At 43.7% G+C, this 20,656-nt stretch overlaps 1 protein-coding gene across 1 annotated transcript in view; it reads right to left on the bottom strand.

Annotated features, from left to right (window-relative positions):
* LOC126355566 (cholecystokinin receptor-like) overlaps positions 1-20,656 on the bottom strand; it is a 520,285-nt gene that overhangs the window by 78,117 nt on the left and 421,512 nt on the right. Inside the window, exon 4 of the mRNA XM_050005928.1 lies at positions 13,768-13,953. Within this exon, the coding sequence (XP_049861885.1) occupies positions 13,768-13,953 (186 nt within the window). The remainder of the gene's footprint in view (positions 1-13,767; positions 13,954-20,656) is intronic.

The following is a 20,656-nucleotide window of genomic DNA, read 5'->3' as shown; positions in this document are numbered from 1 at the left end:
TATCTACATTATTCCATGGTTTATTAAGTTTTCAAATTTATACTGACTTTTTGATCACCCGGTACATAAATGATTTGGCAGGTCGGGCAGCGATGTTGCGGTTGTTTTCTGGTGGTACTATGGTGTACGGTAAGGTGTCGAATGTGATTAGCAGTAGGAGGATATAAGATAATTTTAACAAAATTTCTAGTTAGTGTGGTGATTGGCAGCTAGCTTTAGTTATACAAATATGTGAGTTACTGAGGATGAGTAGGCAAAAAGGACCCTTAATGTTTTGATGTAGTGGACTTCTTGACACACTCATGTCATTTAAATGTCTGGGCGTAATGTTAGAAAGCGATATGAAATAGAACGAGCATATGAGGACTGTGATACAGAAGGCGAATGGTGGACTTCGGTTTTCTGAGATTCTAGGAAGTAGTGGTTCACCTGTAAAGGAGACGGCATACAGGACGCTGCTGCTACCTGTTCTTGAATATTGCTCGAGTGTTTGGGATCGGTACCTGGTTGCATTAAAGGAGGACATAGAAACAATACAGAGGCGGACTGATAGATTTATTTCCGGTAGGTTCGAACAGCACACAAGTGTTACGGAAATGCTTCGGGAACTCAAATGGGAATACTTTGAGAGGCGACCTTCTTTCAAAGGAAGACTACTGAGAACCAGCATTTTAAGGCGATTGCAGAATGATTCTACTGCAGCCATCATAAACTGCGTGTAAGGACCAAGAGGGTAAGATATGCGATATTTGGGCTCACAAAGAGACGTATAGGTAGTCGTTTTCCCCTATTTGCGAGTGGGAAAGGAAAGCATCACACCGTTTAGTGGGTTGTGGAGAACCTAGGTAGGTGTAGATAGAGAGAGATCTGGGCTGACCGCGCCTCACGTCCGCTGCAGACGGAGCCTCCGCCCCCCGCAGTGCGCCTACCCGCCGGTCTGCCGGCGGCGGACACTGGCAGCCGGCCACCCGCACCCCTGCACCGGCCACTGCGGCACCGCGCAGCCCACAGCTGCCCCAGACTCCCTCCAGCTACCATGAACTTCCGCAAGAGAAATCAAACTGGTTACACAGTCTCTAAAGAGCAAGTGACATATAAGGCAACTCATTGTGCAATATGATTGGTGATTATTTCTCCCACACTATTCTCTGCATCTACAACATCGATCGTCCACAAAGAAGGATTTCATTTTGTTATGTCATTTTACACAAAGAAGGACTTCATTTTGCTAAGTCATTTGTAAGCAATATGTCTCTGCACACTTGAATACTAACGTTACATTAATGTAAAACAAGTCTTTTGCATAATCGGACGCCAGTTCGTGACAATTTTATATTTACAGACGATCTAAAAACTCTTAGGTTACGATTTTCGAGAGGATCTTAAGGTACTTTCGCATACGTAACCAATGGTCGGGTGTAAATGCTTGATGTGATAGAAAGCCCTGAACGAGATATTTGGGTGAAACTCAGCTACAATAGAGGTCAGTAGTTACTAAGATACCTAAGTTGCTTATCCCAATGAAAACTAAACAGTCATTTCCCACATTACTTATACATTTCGAAATTTGTGGTTTGGAATCCTCTAAGATGCGTACAATTTTCACCATAAATGTTAGGTAAATCCTGTATATTTTTGTACCACTCATTTAATACAAGTATATTGCATAAAATGAGACAAAGTTTTTGATGATAATCTCTCTAAAATATCTGTAACTGTATGAGATCAACGAAGGAATGTTTAGAAGACTAATAATGTCAGCAAATATAAAAATTATAAACTAGTAGTCTGATTTCCATAACCATTAGTCATACATGCCGGTCAAATCCTGTAAAAGTGGTAACATTGTACTACAGTTGTGAAAAGTAGGCACGTTTACGACGTGTACGCTACATGCCAAATTCCCCGTATAATAGTGTTTCCCCGCCAGAACTATTTGTTCTGATGGAGCACAGTGTTATAAATGACAGTCTACTGCTGACGCTAAAATTATAACTAGAGGTTCCTCCTCTCTTCACTTTGGGTGAGCACTTGAATCGTTTCTAATGGTAAGTACTTTGCTATTTTGTACCCACGTGCTTTTGATAGTGATACGTTGCGGGGACTTTTCTCTAACCTAACTTTAACGTATATATAAGAAAATTCATTATTAACTTCATAAAATGTTAATAATACACGGATATTCTGTGACATATTTGAAAGGCTATCAAAATTTGTAAAAGTACGTGACTGGTTAACAAAGAAATTAGTAGATAAAATGACCAGCACAGAAGATCTGTAACTACAAAAAGCCACAGCAGATACGAAACATCGTAGGGAGATACCTATAATTCTACTGTAGTAAACCCAAACTAGTCTTGTGCTAGAGATAAACAGTGAACCAACCTCTATTCGGGTAGAGAATTAGTGCAAAGTGCGTAATCCTGATCTGTGGCTGGGTCCTAAGAGAATATTAAAACATATAATAAGCGTTTCTGCTGGTTACGAAGGTGTGCGCTTGCCTCAGCATTGCTTCCTCCAAAAGGGTGTGCTAACGTTGGGGTGCTGATGGATTCTACTGCACAAGTTCTCAAAACGCGTCTGCAACACCAGTCTTCGCTGAGAAAACTTCACGTCATATAAACACATTGTGCCGCGTAGAACGGTCACATCTGAAGTAAGTTGCGGGTGCGCGTGTACTAAAGTGTGATGATCGCCGAACGGTTGTGAGAAGCACAGTATTGAACATTCAAATGTTCAAAATTAAACGCGTATAAATAAACAGAACATGGACACGATGATATTCGTGTGAAATTATCAACCTTGTTCTTTTGTAGATAAGTAGCGTACTATAACTATCAAAAAACAAAAAGAATTCAGCTAATTCTGGATTCAAACTATAGTTACGTACGTGCTTGTCCCAAACTCTCCAATCAAATAAAATCAAATGTAAACTAGTAATTTCTATTATAGATAATGTGAACATTCGAAATTCAAGCTATTACAGATTCTAAGGAAAAACCCAATCTTTATCTACTGTATCTGTATTTATCTGCGTGTTTCAACTGTACATGCGCAATAATAGTGCATTATTTTCAAAAGACTAATGGTACGATACAAGTATACCACGAATACCGGACCTTCTACGCTGCTGCACGCATGTGAGTGGAGACTGGGTGAGAAACCACAAGACACCACTGTGTATGTAAAATGCGGAGTGTATCGAGAGAAATCGTGCTGACAGGCCTGTCGCCACCCAGGCGACGTCATGAAACTTTCATCTGGCATCACTCCTCCACTTGATTTGTGACCCGCATTGCTCAAAATTCAAATGGTTGAAATGGCTCAGAGCACTATGGGACTTAACATCTATGGTCATCAGTCTCCTAGAACTTAGAACTACTTAAACCTAACTAACTTAAGGACATCACACAACACCCAGCCATCACGAGGCAGAGAAAATCCCTGACCCCGCCGGGAATCGAACCCGGGTGTGGGAAGCGAGAACGCTACCGCACGACCACGAGATGCGGGCACCCGCATTGCGTCACGTACACAAATCAACAAGTGTCTGAACTCTACTTTCATTCTCAGAACAATAGTTCTACTAATGTGTAACTGTAGACAAGCCTGTACCAAAAATTTCACGACTGATGAATCATTCACTTATTAGGCTGTTCTCGTCGAACATGAAAAAAGTTATGTACTGATTTCTCATTTCTCGGTATGTAAGGAATCTGTCACTTTTATAGGTTGAATGAGTTTTCACGATAAAGCAACAACTTCTTTGGTAGTCATTCAACGGATCATGTGAGACGCATTATTTACTACTTTCTTTTTGTATGTAGCATGACGTGTATGCTTGTGAAAAGTACCGTTTGTATTTTCCCCTGAGTTTGTCACCCACAGTACCAGAGTAGAAAGGCCACGTTGGCTGATATTACAAGGCCAGATGAGACAATGATTCAAAATGTTGCTCCTGCAACCACTGAAAAGACTGCTGTGCGTCCTCGGGAACCATTTGGTTGTTTGGCATTCCGCGATTACCCCTCCATTGCTGTTTCACTTACAGTTCGGTGCTCTGTTTCAGCGACGCACGCAAGCCACCTAACTCGGATATGTCCTTGATTCATGGGAGGGAAGAATTAAGAGTGATAGTTTGGTAACATTCACATTTATCGACGCCTGTCTTCTTTGGAATTGGATCTGTTACAGTCTTCTTGAAGTCTGAGGGTATTTCGCCGGTCTCATGTATCTTGCGCGCCAGGAGAAATACACTGCTGGAAATTGAAATAAGAACACCGTGAATTCATTGTCCCAGGAAGGGGAAACTTTATTGACACATTCCTGGGGTCAGATACATCACATGATCACACTGACAGAACCACAGGCACATAGACACAGGCAACAGAGCATGCACAATGTCGGCACTAGTACAGTGTATATTCACCTTTCGCAGCAATGCAGGCCGCTATTCTCCCATGGAGACGATCGTAGAGATGCTGGATGTAGTCCTGTGGAACGGCTTGCCATGCCATTTCCACCTGGCGCCTCAGTTGGACCAGCGTTCGTGCTGGACGTGCAGACCGCGTGAGACGACGCTTCATCCAGTCCCAAACATGCTCAATGGGGGGGACAGATCCGCAGATCTTGCTGGCCAGGGTAGTTGACTTACACCTTCTAGAGCACGTTGGGTGGCACGGGATACATGCGGACGTGCATTGTCCTGTTGGAACAGCAAGTTCCCTTGCCGGTCTAGGAATGGTAGAACGACGAGTTCGATGACGGTTTGGATGTACCGTGCACTATTCAGTGTCCCCTCGACGATCACCAGAGGTGTACGTCCAGTGTAGGAGATCGCTCCCCACACCACGATGCCGGGTGTTGGCCCTATGTGCCTCGGTCGTATGCAGTCCTGATTGTGGCGCTCACCTGCACGGCGCCAAACACGCATACGACCATCATTGGCACCAAGGCAGAAGCGACTCTCATCGCTGAAGACGACACGTCTCCATTCGTCCCTCCATTCACGCCTGTCGCGACACCACTGGAGGCGGGCTGCACGATGTTGGGGCGTGAGCGGAAGACGGCCTAACGGTGTGCGGGACCGTAGCCCAGCTTCATGGAGACGGTTGCGAATGGTCCTCGCCGATACCGCAGGAGCAACAGTGTCCCTAATTTGCTGGGAAGTGGCGGTGCGGTCCCCTACGGCACTGCGTAGGATCCTACGGTCTTGGCGTGCATCCGTGCGTCGCTGCGGTCCGGTCCCAGGTCGACGGGCACGTGCACTTTCCGCCGACCACTGGCGACAACATCGATGTACTGTGGAGACCTCACGCCCCACGTGTTGAGCAATTCGGCGGTACGTCCACCCGGCCTCCCGCATGCCCAATATACGCCCTCGCTCAAAGTCCGTCAATTGCACATACGGTTCACGTCCACGCTGTCGCGGCATGCTACCAGTGTTAAAGACTGCGATGAAGCTCCGTATGTCACGGCAAACTGGCTGACACTGACGGCGGCGGTGCACAAATGCTGCGCAGCTAGTGCCATTCGACGGCCAACACCGCGGTTCCTGGTGTGTCCGCTGTGCCGTGCGTGTGATCATTGCTTGTACAGCCCTCTCGCAGTGTCCGGAGCAAGTATGGTGGGTCTGACACACCGGTGTCAATGTGTTCTTTTTTCTATTTCCAGGAGTGTAGTTTTGTCATGGCTGACTCTCCCAACAGTCTCAAAAATTCTGCGAGAATGCCGTCTACCCCAGGTGTCTTTCAGAGTGCTGTCAAATTCTTCTTGTTCTATCATACTTCTGGTCACATCTTCATCAACTTCCTCTTGACTTCCTAAAATATTCCTCTTGACTTCCTAAAATATTGACTTCAAGTTCGTTTCCCTTCTATGTCCCATCTTCAAATTCCATTCTCCTTTCAACTTTCCCTTTTTTGCTTAGTACTGGCCTGACTTTTGAGCTCGTAATATCCGTACAGGTGCCTCTCTTTCCTCTGAGGGAATTTTTTTAATTTGTTAATTTTTGTTTTGACGGATTGACCGTTTCTTTGTTCATGCAAAGTTCTACCATCTCGTATTTGCCCTCTATTCATTTCTCGTAAGGGATTTTGCATTGTATGAGGAAATCCTATATTTTCTATCCGCCTCTGGTTGCTTAATTTGCAGAATTTTTGTGTCTTCCCCATTCAGCAGTTAAATTCAGTATCCCCAGCGTTATCCAAGTATTTATAGTGTACCTTGCACATACCTAGTACTCTAATCTTTCAAACCTACACGATCGTCTTCTACTACATTCCTTTCCACTGTTTCAGCCAATCATTGCTTAATGATCCCCTTGATATCGTCAGTATCTTCTGAGTCTTTCTATTTAACAAGTTCCTACTTCCTTAATTTCTTCAGTTTTAATCTCCGGTTTATAATCAGTAAATTATGTACATGAAATGAATTCGCAGTTGCGCAGACGGACTACCATCAGGTGTATAACGGAATAACAACGATGTAATTTTGTGCCGGACCGGGACTCGAACCCGGATTTCCGCTAATCGTGAGCCTTGCCATTTAGCTATCCGAGCAAAACTCACGGCCAGACCAATACCTCCATATGTCGTCAACCACGTGTACACAACCTATACTTGTACATACACTATGTATATTCCCGTAGAGGGGAGGGATTCTGCTTGAAAGTCGCTGGCCCGGTGACGGCGGACACATACGATATTGCAGTTCTTGTGTTATCCCGAATTACGATGCAAAGTTCCTTCGTGCATGCACGCATGTCCGAAGGAAATTGCATCGTAATTCGGAATAATACAGGCACTGCAGTATGGTATCGTATCCTGAGTAGACCCAGCCGGAAGGTGTGGAATACTCTACCCAACAAAGTTTCATCATCACCTTAAGCCATTCCACCAGGAAACGTAGCGGCCTGTATGGCCCCTCGCTTTCAGCAGTCCGCAGTACCAACATAACAAGGCCATACTCACTAATGTTACAAGGAATCCAGACTGTTGAGTTTACTACCACTGAAAAGGCGGCTGCCCTCTTCAGGATCCATGAATGAGGCTCGCGCCTATTGTAGTTGCACCTACGGGACTTTCTCTACCGTTAAGGCATACAGGCCATCCCACCATGGCAATGCAAGTGGCTAATGGGTGGAGAAACAAAGCCACACAAAACAAATTGTAAGTAGGGAGAATTTGTTCTTGTGTTAGCCAAGAAAATGTGAGGCTTCGAAGTTCCCAGCGAGCCTGTCATTGTCTCGAGAGACTACCCATTGCATAACAAACAACACCGATTTTCATAGACTTGCTGGTATGATATTTTCTTAATTACAAAAGTCTGGGAAGGAAATAATATTCAGAAGAGAATTCTCAATATTTCGTTACATATCAAAGCAAATTCTGTAAGGTAATTGCCAATAAACTAGCGCTGAAAGATAATGACAATGTGGGCAGGATTCCTGGTTTGTGGCACTTGGGCTTATAACTAGGTTATGATCTCACTGCTCAGTCTGTGCGTTCTTAAATCGACAGTTTGCTCGACATAGGCTTGTTCGGTGACCGTGTAAGTAATGTTTAATCAATGGTTCTGGCGATGAGTCGTAAGACGTTTTCGTATTACGTGGTAGTGGGCAGTGGAGCATCAAAATGGTTCAAATGGCTCTGAGCACTATGGAACTTAACATCCGAGACCATCAGTCCCCTAGACATATAACTACTTAAACCTAACAACCTAAGGACATCACACACATTCATGCCTGGGGCAGGATTCGAACCTGCGACCGTAGCAGCAGCGCGCTTCCGAACTGAATCGCCTAGAACCACTCGGCCACAGCGGCCGGCAGTGGAGCATCAGTTCTCTGTCTGTCTGGTTGATCGCCAGAATTTCTCCTCCTGTGGCAATCCTTCCTCTTTAAACTAGCACTTACATCCGACGCTATCAGTTACCTGTTTGTATATTCCAGTTTAACCCCACCATTTTCCCCCTCTACACGTCTTTCCAACGCCAAGGAGTTTATAAAAAAATGGTTCAAATGACTCTGAGCACTATGTGACTTAACTTCTGAGGTCATCAGTCGCCTAGAACTTAGAACTAATTAAACCTAACTAACCTAAGGACATCACACCCATCAATGCCCGAGTCAGGATTCGAACCCGCGACCGTAGCGGTCGCTCGGCTCCAGACTGCAGCGCCCAGAACCGCACGGCTACTCCGACCGACAAGGAGTTTATACCTGGTTGTTTTAACACATATCATACCATTATGTCCATTCTTGTAGTTTTGTTCTTTTCTTCGTCCATTCTCCGGAGACTCTCCTCATTTAGTATCTCACACATTCAGTTAATAGTTTTGGTGAAATACAAATTCTTCTTGCTTTACTTTTCTCTCCCAGAGATGTCTCAGCCTATTTATGCTATCAATAGTGCCTTTTTACTAGTGACAACTAAAAATACAAGAGGTTATATGAAAACATGAATTAGGCCTATACATATTTTTATCTATTGTGGTGTTTTGCATTATTTAATAGACTTTTAGGACTTTTCAACAACCGATATGAGTGCTTCTCATCTGTTACAAACCAATATTACATTTTTTCTGCTAATAGGGCTGCTGAAGAGCTTTAAAGAAACCAAATGACGATTATGTCAAGCTATATCTACGTATGTCCCTGGAAGATAAAATACATTACATGGAATCTTCACTAAACAGTTCACAATATAAATTGTTAAGAATTATATAGCTAAAAATAATTACAAATCATAAGAATAGCCGTGAAAAGTGTCTCATCTGCTACACAATATTTAAAAAGGTAGACAGTGCGTACGCCGAAGAGCCAAAGACTCTGGTACAGGCGCCTAAATTATGTAGGGCGCCCACGAGCATGCAGAAGTGGCATGGACTACAGTAATGTCTGAAGAAGTGCTCGAAGATATTGACACCATGAATCCTGCAGGGCTGTCCATAAATCCGTAAGAGTACGAGCGGGTAGCGATGTCTTCTGAACAGCACGCTGCAAAGCATCCAAGATATGCTCAATGATGTTCATATGTCGGGAGTCCGGTGGCCGGCGGAAGCATTTCTGGACACGTGGGATGTCGTATTGTCATGCTGGAAGTGTCCGTCCGTCGGAATGCGCAAAAGACATGAATGGATGCAGGTGATCAGACACGATGATTACGTACACGCCACCTGTCTGAGTAGTATCTAGATTTATCAGCAGTACCATATCACCATACCCGGATACGTCCATCCGCTCGATATAATTTTAAACGAGACTCATCCGACCAGACAACGTGTTTCCACTCACCAACAGTCCAATCTCGGTGTTGACATGCCCAAGCGAGGCATACGGATTTGTGTCGTACAATCATCAAGGCTACACGAGTGGGCCTCCGGCTCCGAAAGCCTGTATCGATGATGTTTCGTTGAATGGTTCGCACACGATTATTAGTTTCTTTGGCACTTTGAATGTATAATCGCCTAGAGATGACAAGTTATCCGTGTAGTTAATGACGGTCCCATATGGGATAACGAACTATGACTTACTTACGAATGTTACAGTAAACGTCTTCTATTTTTAGATTTCGATAAAATAAGACCCCACTAGCACACGGAAAATTCCCTTAAACAAATTTTGCCATGAATTTTATTGTAATAAAAACCTGCATTTTACAGAAGCTGGTGGAACCGAAAACTAAAAGTTGTGTGAACATGGGTGCGGTTATAATGTAAAAAATAATTATCTTTGGCAGTGACGGCTGTTTCTCTCTGAAATTGGCAGTGTGAATATTTGTACTACAACTCTTCTATCCAGCAGTATATCGGAATTATAGTTATACTTCTTCCTTTCTTTCTCTCTCTCTCTCTCTCTCTCTCTCTCTCTCTCTCTCTCTCTCTCTCTCACACACACACACACACACACACACACACACACACACACACACACACACACACACACACACACACACATTCTCCCCAATATCTTTCATAGATGTTTATAATAAACACGTTGTTCCAAATATAGTTCATATAGCTCTGAGCACTATGGGACTTAACTGCTGACGTCATCAGTCCCCTAGAACTTAGAACTACTTAAACCTAACTAACCTAAGGACATCACACACATCCATGCCAGAGGCAGGATTCGAACCTGCGACCGTAGCGGTCACGCAGTTCCAGACTGAAGCGCCTAGAAGCGCACGGCCACACCTGCCGGCATCCGTTTGCATAGGAAGTTCCTTTCGCTGAAACATGGCGTAATACTTATTAAAATAATACACACGACTCAACATGAGTGCTACATGCGAGACAGAGTAGCCAAAAATATTTCATGAGGAAGGAAAAGTCTATATTCGCCATTGAATAAACCCAGGTAATGTTTTGGCTGTCAGTAAATGGCATAAATTAATTTTACACTGAAACGGAAGAAGAAAATTAATGCAGCTACTAACTTTGCATCTATTTTTCAACAGAATAATACCGTTTCAATTGAATCTTCCTCTGATTATATCTGGTACTCTCGCAAACCTAAGGAATTTCCATCCTTGTTCAGAATGTCAGTGATAACCAGTTCCGATATCGATGTAGATGCCTAAATATATTTCATAGGTCACCAGACGCACTAAACGAGTTGGAACAGTCATTAAAATATCCGGTATATTGCACAGCGTCAGACATAATGCTACTTTGTACCTTACTGGAAAATACCCACCTTCTGGTACAATTTGAGCGAATATCTCTTTTCCTGTCAGCAGCAGTACCTTCAAGTGTGACGATACACTTTCCAGTGTCCGTGTATTCGTGAAAATGTCTCCCATCCGAGAAGCCGCATGAGTGGAAAGAGTGTTACTGTGTGTTCTCTCCTTCGCTTGTCAGCCCTCGATGTTTGTTCGAAAGGTGCTTCATTCACAATACTTGCCAGGTTGAATAAATCAATAAATAAAAAATAAAAAAATAAAAAAAGTTATGAACTGTTCGGCGGCTGTGAGTTTGGGCTATTTTATCGGGCAACTAGCTGAGGGCACCGAGTTGCCCAATTATGTATTCATTCCAATCTTCTATTAGTCCATCTCATCGTTCCCCCCTTTCTCTGTCCATCGCCTCGTCCCCTTCTTTCTTCCCTTCTCCTTTTCCCCATCTCATCGTCAACCTCCTCCACGCACACTCTCTATATCCTCTTCCCCCTCTCTCTGTCAATCTACTCCCCCCCCCCCCCCCCCTGTTGATCATTTCCTTCCGCGTTTGTCTATCTCCTTCCGCCACTTAAGTCCATGTCCTCCTATCGCCCAAATCTCCTCCTCACCCCATCAAAGTAAATTATTTATTCCCCCCTATCTTCGTCCGTCTCTGTCTTATTCCTCTCGCTGTCCGTCCCCTCCTCTTTTCTCTGTCTTTTCACTTTCTCCTGTTTCATTAGCCTGTTTATCTTCTCATCTCTCTCCATGTAAATCTCCTTCTTTTCCCTTTCTCCCCCCCCCCCCCCCTCATCTTACGTCCTTCTCTTCCTCTCCCTACTTGTGCTCATCTCCCCCTTTCATCCTTTCCTTCTCTTCCTCCCACTTCTCTCCCAACGTTATCAGCTTCATCCAATAGGAGCTTGCTGGTTCTTACCACCACAGTATTATTTCTTTTCAGACAGTAAGTAATTTGTGTACAAAATTTACTTGAAATCAAGACAGAGATGTATCAGGAGCTTTTTACCCTTGGCTTTCCCTTCATATGTCCATGTCACATATATTTTACGTATATTTGTCGTATTTCACAGATGTTTGTACAAATATTTCACCTTTATCTCTAGTGAATTTCACCAAGCGCTTTCGTTTTCACACAGCTAAATGGTTATGATGTCATGTCACGCGAACTATGCGTCTTTGAATTATATAATTTTGCACGTACATCCAGTGATATACGTGAATAGTGTCTGAAAAGATGTTGCAAATAGACCTAGCAGTAAATTACTAATAAACTAAGATACCATGCATGCAGTTTTACTACATGAATGGCGGAAAAGTAACAAGCAATAAACGTTCTTCGTTTCAACATTTTCTGTGTGGTGTCACCGAGAAAAAGTTTCATAAAGCTTTGAAATTACATGTAAAGTTGGTTTCAAGTCACTAAGTACTCTCATTCTAAAATTTTGGATGAATGTGGTCTGGCCAGTTTCGCATAGTGAGCTATGCACCTTTTCCACCCTCATCCCCATCCCCTTCCCCTTCCCATCCTCACTCCTTTGTAAAGTAGGTGGTTCTTATCCCCACATTGGCTCTTTCCAGACAATAGGTGACATGTGCACCAAGTTTGGCTGAAGTCGATCCAATGGTTTCTGAGGAAATGTGGTGCATACATACATACACCCACTTATAAACCGAGGTGACAAAAGTCACGGGATACCTACTAATGTCGTATCGGAGCTCCTTTTTTATTGTGTAGTTCAACAAATAGACGTGGCATTGGCGCAATAAGACGTTGCAAGTCCCCTCGAGAAACACTGAGCAATGCTGCCTCTATAGCCGTCCATAACTGTTGAGGTGTTGCACAGTTTTCTAAACGAGCAAATCACTTGGTTACGCCTCATAAATATTCGATGGGCTTCAGTGCGGGGGATCTGGGTAGGCAAATCAATAGCTGGAATTGTCGAAAATGTTCTTGAAACCAATTACGAACTTTTGTGTCCGAGTAACATGGCCGTCCATAAAAGTTCGATCATTATTTCAGTATATGAAGTCCATGAAAGGCTACAAATGGTCACCAGGCAGTGGAACATAATCATTTTCAGCCAATGATCGGTTCAGTAGGACCAGAGGACTCAATCTATTCCACACAACCATAGCCCGAGTAGTACATAGTCACCACCAGCTCGCCCGCATCTCGTGGTCGTGCGGTAGCGTTCTCGTTTCCCACGCCCGGGTTACCGAGTTCGATTCCCGGCGGGGTCAGGGATTTTCTCTGCCTCGTTATGCCTGGGTGTTGCGTGATGTCCTTAGGTTAGTTAGGTTTAAGTAGTTCTAAGTTCTAGGGGACTGATGACCATAGATGTTAAGTCCCATAGTGCTCAGAGCCATTTGAACCATTTTTCGAACCACCAGCTCGCACAGTGTCTTGTTGGCAATTTGGGTCGATGGCTTCATTAGGTCTGCGACGCACACTTAAATCGGGCCTCATCTGACCAGGCACGTTTTTCCGATCGTCAAGGGTCCAAACGATATGGTCACGACCCAGAAGGGCAGATACAGGTGATGAAGTGCTGATATCAAAGGCACTCGCGTCGGTCGTGTGCTGCCATAGCCCATTAACGCCAAATTTCGTTGCACTCTCCAAACCGTTACTTCTCACATTGATTTCTGCGGTTATTTCACGCAGTGTTGATTGTCTGTTAACACTAACAAGTCGACTTAAATGCTGTCGCTCTAGGCCTTTAAATGATTGTTGACGACCATAGTATTCTCCATGGTGAGAGGTAATGCCAGAATTTTGGTGTTCTCGGATCACTCTTTACACTGCGGATCTCAGTATACTGAATTTCTGAACTGTTTCCGAAATGGAACGTTCCACGCATCTAGCTCCAATTACCATTCCGCATTCAAAAACATATTTCTCGTTGTTCAGTCATAAACACGTCGGAAACACTTTCACTTTAATAACCACCTGAGTACAAATGACAGCTCCACCAATGCCTTGCCCTTCTATACCACGTGTATGCGACACTAAGGCCATCTGTATAAGTGCATATCGCCGTCCCATGACTTGTAATCTCAGTGTATAGTGAGTGCTGATACTTACGCTGGCGGCGACAGCTGCTGTTGTGCTGGATCTCGCGGCGCAGGCCCTTCCACAGCTTGGAGACGATGAGCGAGTAGGCGAGACTCATGATCAGCAGCGGCACCAGCAGCAGCATCGCGTCCAGGAACAGGTTGTAGGCGTGCTCCAGCGCCTCCGTGGGCCACTCTTCGCGGCACTTGTGTTTGCCTGCGAACACCAGCGCAGGCTATCATCACACTTGTGCACTTTCGCCTCATCAGCATCTCCGTTAAGGCCGCGAGATGGTTGCATTGGTGAGGCGTTCCCAGACCTCAGATTTCATTAGCATCAAAGCGACAGTAGCATTTAAGAAGTGCTGTAATTGCAGAGTGCAAGGTTTTCTGAACATTGTCATGAGGTATCATCACGAGTCTTCACCCCTGCCTGATAACTCATTAGCATCAGCGCGATCCACAGTGCTTAAACTGTGCAACTTTTGTGTTGGAGAAGAGTGCTTGATCATTGACAAGGTGTGAGGTGGGGTCCTTCTGGTTGCTGTATTGCTTACCATCGAGAGTCAAAAACTGAAGTCCCTGTTATCGGCAAACGGAGTGAAGGATTTCGAGCACCGTCCAATCTCTAGCCAAATTTTGCCGAGACTGTGACCACTACCCCGATAATATTTCAAGATTGAAACAGAGTGTCTGCAAGAGGAAGACGTTTTGCTTAATCTTTTTAGATGGAGACAAAGACAGAGGCTGACTGCCTTTTTAACAAAAATATCACAGCATCCGTTGATGCCGTGTCTTTCAGTTCCCGCGGAAGATTCCAAAAACCGCTTTTCTCACATAGCCATAACTTCTTTGCACGAGCACTTGCTAACCGCCCGACACGCTACCTCCAGATGCGTTAACGTGCTCGGCGCCGAGCGTGGTGAAACAGCGATGGTGGAGGCAGCTTCGGCTCTGAAGCCCACAATCTTTTCTGGTCGGTTCGAAGACTGGTTGCTTGCTCCCCTCCACCGCCTCTCATCTAGGCTGATGCTTAAAATAAAAAGAAAAATACAGCTTCTCACAAACAGAAGTAAAAAGCTAGTCCACTTACCATTTTGACTATACGCATTATGTTGTGCATTGTGCTGTCTTAAGCTGTAAAGTCGAATCGACAGTATCTGTTGCTCACCGGTGACCAGTCACGCTTACGTAACACGACATTATAAAAACTATGTTGTTTGACGCTACGTGAATAATTAAATAATATTACAATGGGACGTCGTCATGAGTGTTCAGAGCTACCTCAAAAGTACAATTGTAGCGTATGAAAATGAATTCGAAACTCTGTGCCTTATAACAAAAAGTAAAAGGTGATCGACAAGCAGGCAGAAGATGAACATAATGTTCTTGGGACATATAACTTAAAAATAGGACAAAAAATATCGAGAACGATAGCGTATTGCTGAATATTAATGAGCACTGTCTACAACAGCTGCCAACATCAAGGACATTAAGAAAGGCATACTAAAATGGGAGACGAAAAACCTGTGACTCGTACTTTCGTAAATTTACAGGAGGGCCTTAGATAATCATTTACGCATCTTCACCGGTAGTTGTTTTTATGTGGAGGTTCCATATTTCTCTTTCAAAGAATGATAGCGCCAGAAAAAATGTATAGGGCTTTAGGTACATCCTGATATTAGACGGAAGTGATGGAAATATTTGATGATCAATAATCTGAAGCAAAAGAACTACCGTTTCATATCTGCAATGACTGACAGACATCATTCGATCATTCGGAGAGAAAGTATCACATTTTGCTAGTAACAGAAGGAGCTTTTCCCGATTGCTAATGTTCCTCCAGCACACAGAGCTCCATTTATTGCATAAAATATTTCAGTCACCATCTAAACTTCTAAACTATCAAAGGTAGACATATCCATCATTACGGAGTGTCCGCTATCCGTTTTTACAAACCTGTCCAATTTTTGTGTCCAGACGTATATTTTCAATATAAAGAGAAGTGCTCTGCTGACTCAAATTGGAAAGTTTTATTTAGCATCTATACTCTTATGAAAAAGGTCAGGTGTGATAAGTCCAGGATGACTGACCTGAAATAATGAAACCAGAGCTCTTGAAACATAGCAGCTACTGCAAGGGAAAAGTACAGAAAACGTAGCATTTACATGCGAATATCACGATATTCAAGTATTATTTAGAGATTGTGATGTTAGAAATGTTGCATATGTTGCTCTGAAAACGGACATATACTGTAAGTAAAATCTGCAACATTAATGAAGCAAGAAAATTTTAAAAATTTTTATCGTTCAAGGTAACGCCTGGGATGTAATGATTATACTTTGTTTGTTCCTTGCCCTTCCTCAGTAAAGAGATAACACACAGTTAATCTCACTGCAACGTCTTGCGCAGCTGTGTCAAAAACTACACTTTTCGCCATGATAGGCAAGCACCGGAGCAGTGCACATGATTCTCGGGGGAACTAAACGCAAAAAGCAAGGAACAAGAACACCAATAGTGTCACCATCAACATAGCAGGGATAGATGAATGGACTGTGGCAGCAATGAACTGTCTTATTTTACATTTATTAGTTTCATTGCACGGAACGTGATATGGTGCATTTCTGCACCTTAAATTTTTACGTATTGTATACATGCAGTAGTTGTTTCTGTTTTAATCTGCATCTACACTCGCAATGGCATGCAATTAGCGGCATATGCCGTTTGTTGATTATGAGTTGCTTCACTTCATCGTGCCTGCTTTGTACTCTCATCGTTCCTCATCCCTGCTCCCAGTACACGGTTGAACGTCACGTGGAGTGAAGCTGTGGGGGTACGCGATCGCCGACGTTACAACAGAAAACCTCAAATACAGCTCACTGTTACTGCGCTCAGTCATCTACCTTATGTGGTCCAGAACTCTACCACCAACTTAATCTTACTGTATAATAAATTTAAATCAACGTATCGTAAAATAGATTGTAGTCACAATTTCAATGTTAGCCGAACTAAATACACTGAATGGAGACCGTACCGGCAGCAGACACCAGTTGATGTCCGCTGGCTAGACGCTAGTTTCTCCACAGCCTGATGTTACATGACGCGCAGTCACCATATAAGCGCCGACTTATTTCATACGTTGTAAGTAACTTACATGTGTGACACTGCCGTTATGTGAGAAACGAATCGTTACCCTGTCTCGTCAGGTATTGCAACTCTGGGATATCATCTGGTCTCATTAGTATAGAATGTCATCGCACTATAAGTTTGTTGGGTGGTCTTAAGATTTAAAGTCGAATCGACACTACCTGTTGCTCACCGGTGACCATTCACGTTCACGTAACGCGACATTTCGCCGAAGTGCCAGTGCCTGATCTTCGTTTTCGACGAAGCAGTTGTTGAAATCTTTTATTGATAGTTCTCTGTGAGTTGAAGTTTTAATAATTTGATAATTATTCTTCCTTAATAAATTTTTTTTATGTGTGTTAGAGAAACTCGTTTGGTTGTCTCATTCTTGCCTGATGGTGCAATGTCGTGTATTACTCTTGCTGCGGCTTACTGGCGCAGACTGCTGGCCAACCCAGTGGCACATGCCATTGCGGTCTTGTGCCGAGATGACGAATTACTGAATTCTGCGTGTTCTCCCAGGGTAGATTTAACACACTTTTTAGCGCCTAGTTCCGATTTTTTTTGTGAGCGCTGTAAATTTGTGTCGGCACTATGCCCCAGACGAAGGCTGCATGTTCGAGAACAGAGCGAATCAAAGACTTATATAGAGTTTGTCCGCCAGCCATGGTCTGGCAGAGTTGATATCGGGTTGAGAACCGATTGTAGTAATCGGTGTCCCCCTGTTCTTTCCTCCTGTTTCTTCTACATGCTGACGCCATGTCAATCTCCGATCGAGCGTATCCAGGTATGTAGCGGTGGAACTCCAAGGTACAGGGCTGTCCCGTATCGAAACTGCACTGCAGTCGGGACATGCCGCTTATCGAAGATGAGTTTCTTCCCTTCATCACTTTTCCTTTGTAGTCTCATCGCTCCCAACCCCTTCCCTCACTACCCGGTTGCACGCCACGTGGGATTAAGTGGTTGGAGTAGAAGATCGCCGATTTTTGGGGGAAACTGCGGTCTCTCAAAACTTCTGCCACTCCCTGTCGGACACGGAAGTTGCTCTCTCGGTCGACGTTGCGACACGAATTAGATAAGCGCTGGATCCGACGCTTTACTTAGAGTGAAGCCATTGCCTCTGTTGATCGGACAGTCGGCTGTTCACGTTCTTTAGAACACAGTCGCAAAACACGAGGCTGTCTCAGCACTTCCGTTTCTTCATATTTGAGTGGCACCCTTGTGCTTACATACCGTTCTGGAACAGTTGGTTGTTTAAGTTCGGTGTGTCTTCTGTGGTCCTTGCACCTGTATTCGACTGTCTGCATCGTCTGCCCTATATATGCTTCAGCGCATTTGCCTGGATTACGGTGGACACTGTTTGTGGAAACCCAAGTCATTATTCACCATACATAACGAAGTACATGCTTTGGTAGTGGACAGAAAACACATTTAGTGCTACTTTGAGCCAGCATCCTGCAAAATTTTGATCTGCCTTTGCCAGTGTATGGCAGATAAGCCTCATCGGGTTCTATTTGCTGGGCCTGTATCTTCTGTCTGAGAACACATCAGATTTCTCTCGTCTTATCTGCTCTTCTTGAATAAGTCCTTAAGGTGACCCCCCTTGTGGGCTCCCTTCGTGCTGTAATGCACAGGCCCTGTAGACCAGTATACGAAGCACAGACTGAATGATGATGGCAGCTGGAGGCGTGGAACACAAATCAATATAGATCACTTCCCTGTACAAACTGTATCTCCCAAAATGTTGACTGCTTTGTGCCTAACTAAGAAATCCAAACAGGAAAATTTGCCATTCTCTTCGACCCTCATGGTGAGTTGGTTGCTGGAGCCTTTCTCACCCACATGGCCACATTCCAGATATGAGATTTACATAAAAAAGTATGTGGGAAGCTGTTTCCAGAACTTTTTGTTCGAAATCTTCCATAGATACGTTTGTAACAGCCAGTGGTGGAGGGCACCCTATGAGAGATAGAAGCAGTTGTCTCACCGAGAATGCTAAAGATCTTACATCCCTGTAAGAACGAATACAAAGTTTATAAAACTAACCTGCTTATTTGCATGCATAAAAGTGGTGTTACTTGTATGATTTTGTTCATAGCTGTACAGATATATATTGATGTAGAATTGTTTAATCATTCCTTATTTGAGGTTCGAGCATAAATCTAGTTCTGCGCTTATCACTCTTGTATAAACATGGGACAAACATAGACTTAAAAACAAGATACTTGTAATAAATACTGTTGGTGGCAGGAAGAGAGTTAAATTTAACAGTGCTTTGACTATGAGAGACTTTGTGTCCACCTTATATGTGCAAGTGGTAAGTGAAGGAATCACAGAGTAAGAAACATTGGGAAAAGAGTACGCAAATGTGTACAGCAGGGTATATAGTAGAATAAAAAAAATGACAGAAAGAAATATTAAGCCAAAAATAATCAGATATGTACCCCAGGGTACATAGTGGAGTAAGAGTTTTAATATAGCATTTTTTTGGGACATTATTTTGTAAATGTTTTTAAAGATAAGATTTTGACGAAGCAGCAACAGCGAAGGACCATGAAAGTAACAGATGTACGTAGTCAGTGCAATGGTGAATTGAGATGGAGTATATAAAATGTGTAATTCTCTTATGTTTAGGTTAAAATTTTGGTGGTTATATTGTCATGGAGAGACGTGTTGGGATAATATTTTGGGGGTCGATTTATTGTATTCTTGTAATACCGAGGTTAATATTTTGGGGAACATTTTGCTGTGGGATATATTGGTATTTTTTTTGGGTGATGGGGTACTATTTATTACTGTTAGATTTCAGAGTTTTCAATGAGATAAGTGTATTTATAGACTGCCTCCCTATCTGAGGGGTCAGGGTAGATGACAGGTGCGTGTAGGACCTAGGTTCTGTTTGCTGCACTGCCCAGAATTATTCCTTATGGAAGAACTCGTATGAGACGCACTCAGACTGATGATGCTAACTGAGAAGCGGTTCCACAGTCTGGAAAGCCGGCCAGAGTGACCAAGCGGTTCTAGGCGCTACAGTCTGGAACCGCGCGACCGCTACGGTCTCAGGTTCAAATCCTGCCTCGGGCATGGATGTGTGTGACGTCCTTAGGTTAGTTAGGTTTAAATAGCTCTAAGTTCTAGGCGACTGATGACCTCAGAAGTCCCATAGTGCTCAGAGCCATTGGAACAATTTGAAGCCTGCAAAATGGCCGGCAGAGTAGTGTGCTGAAGACATGCCCATCCGTATCGCATCGATATTACGCCAAAAGGTAGAGCGTGACACAATGATATCTCTTGGGCCTTCATGGTCTGGATGAGGAGCTTGTTATTATTTAAGTGTTTTGGTGTATATCTTGAGGGGGTGTTAATTATGAACTGCAGATGATAGAGGGGATAAAATTATTGCTTAAAAGGCTGCAGTAACTGTGATTACTGTACAGTATTTAAAGTGTGTCTAATTTGAGAATGCAAAAGGAGATGGGTTGAGATGTAAGAGATGTACGTTTTATTTACTTGTTGTGGCAAGATTTGAAAAATGTGGAACTTCCTGGTGGATTAAAACTGTGTGCCGGGCCGAGACTCGAACTCGGGACGACTCACCTTTGGAAGGTAGGAGACGAGGTACTGGCGGAATTAAAGCTGTGAGGAGGGGGCGTGTGTCGTGCTTGGGTAGCTCAGGGGTAGAGCACATGCCCGCGAAAGGCATAGGTCCCGAGTTCGAGTCTCGGCGCGGCGCACAGTTTTAATCTGCCAGGAAGTTTCATATTAGTGCACACTCCGCTGTAGAGTGGAAATTT

The sequence above is a fragment of the Schistocerca gregaria genome, chromosome 3 (assembly GCF_023897955.1).
Source record: "Schistocerca gregaria isolate iqSchGreg1 chromosome 3, iqSchGreg1.2, whole genome shotgun sequence".
In the NCBI taxonomy this organism is placed as follows: domain Eukaryota; kingdom Metazoa; phylum Arthropoda; class Insecta; order Orthoptera; family Acrididae; genus Schistocerca; species Schistocerca gregaria.
This window is presented reverse-complemented; position numbering and strand designations above follow the sequence as displayed.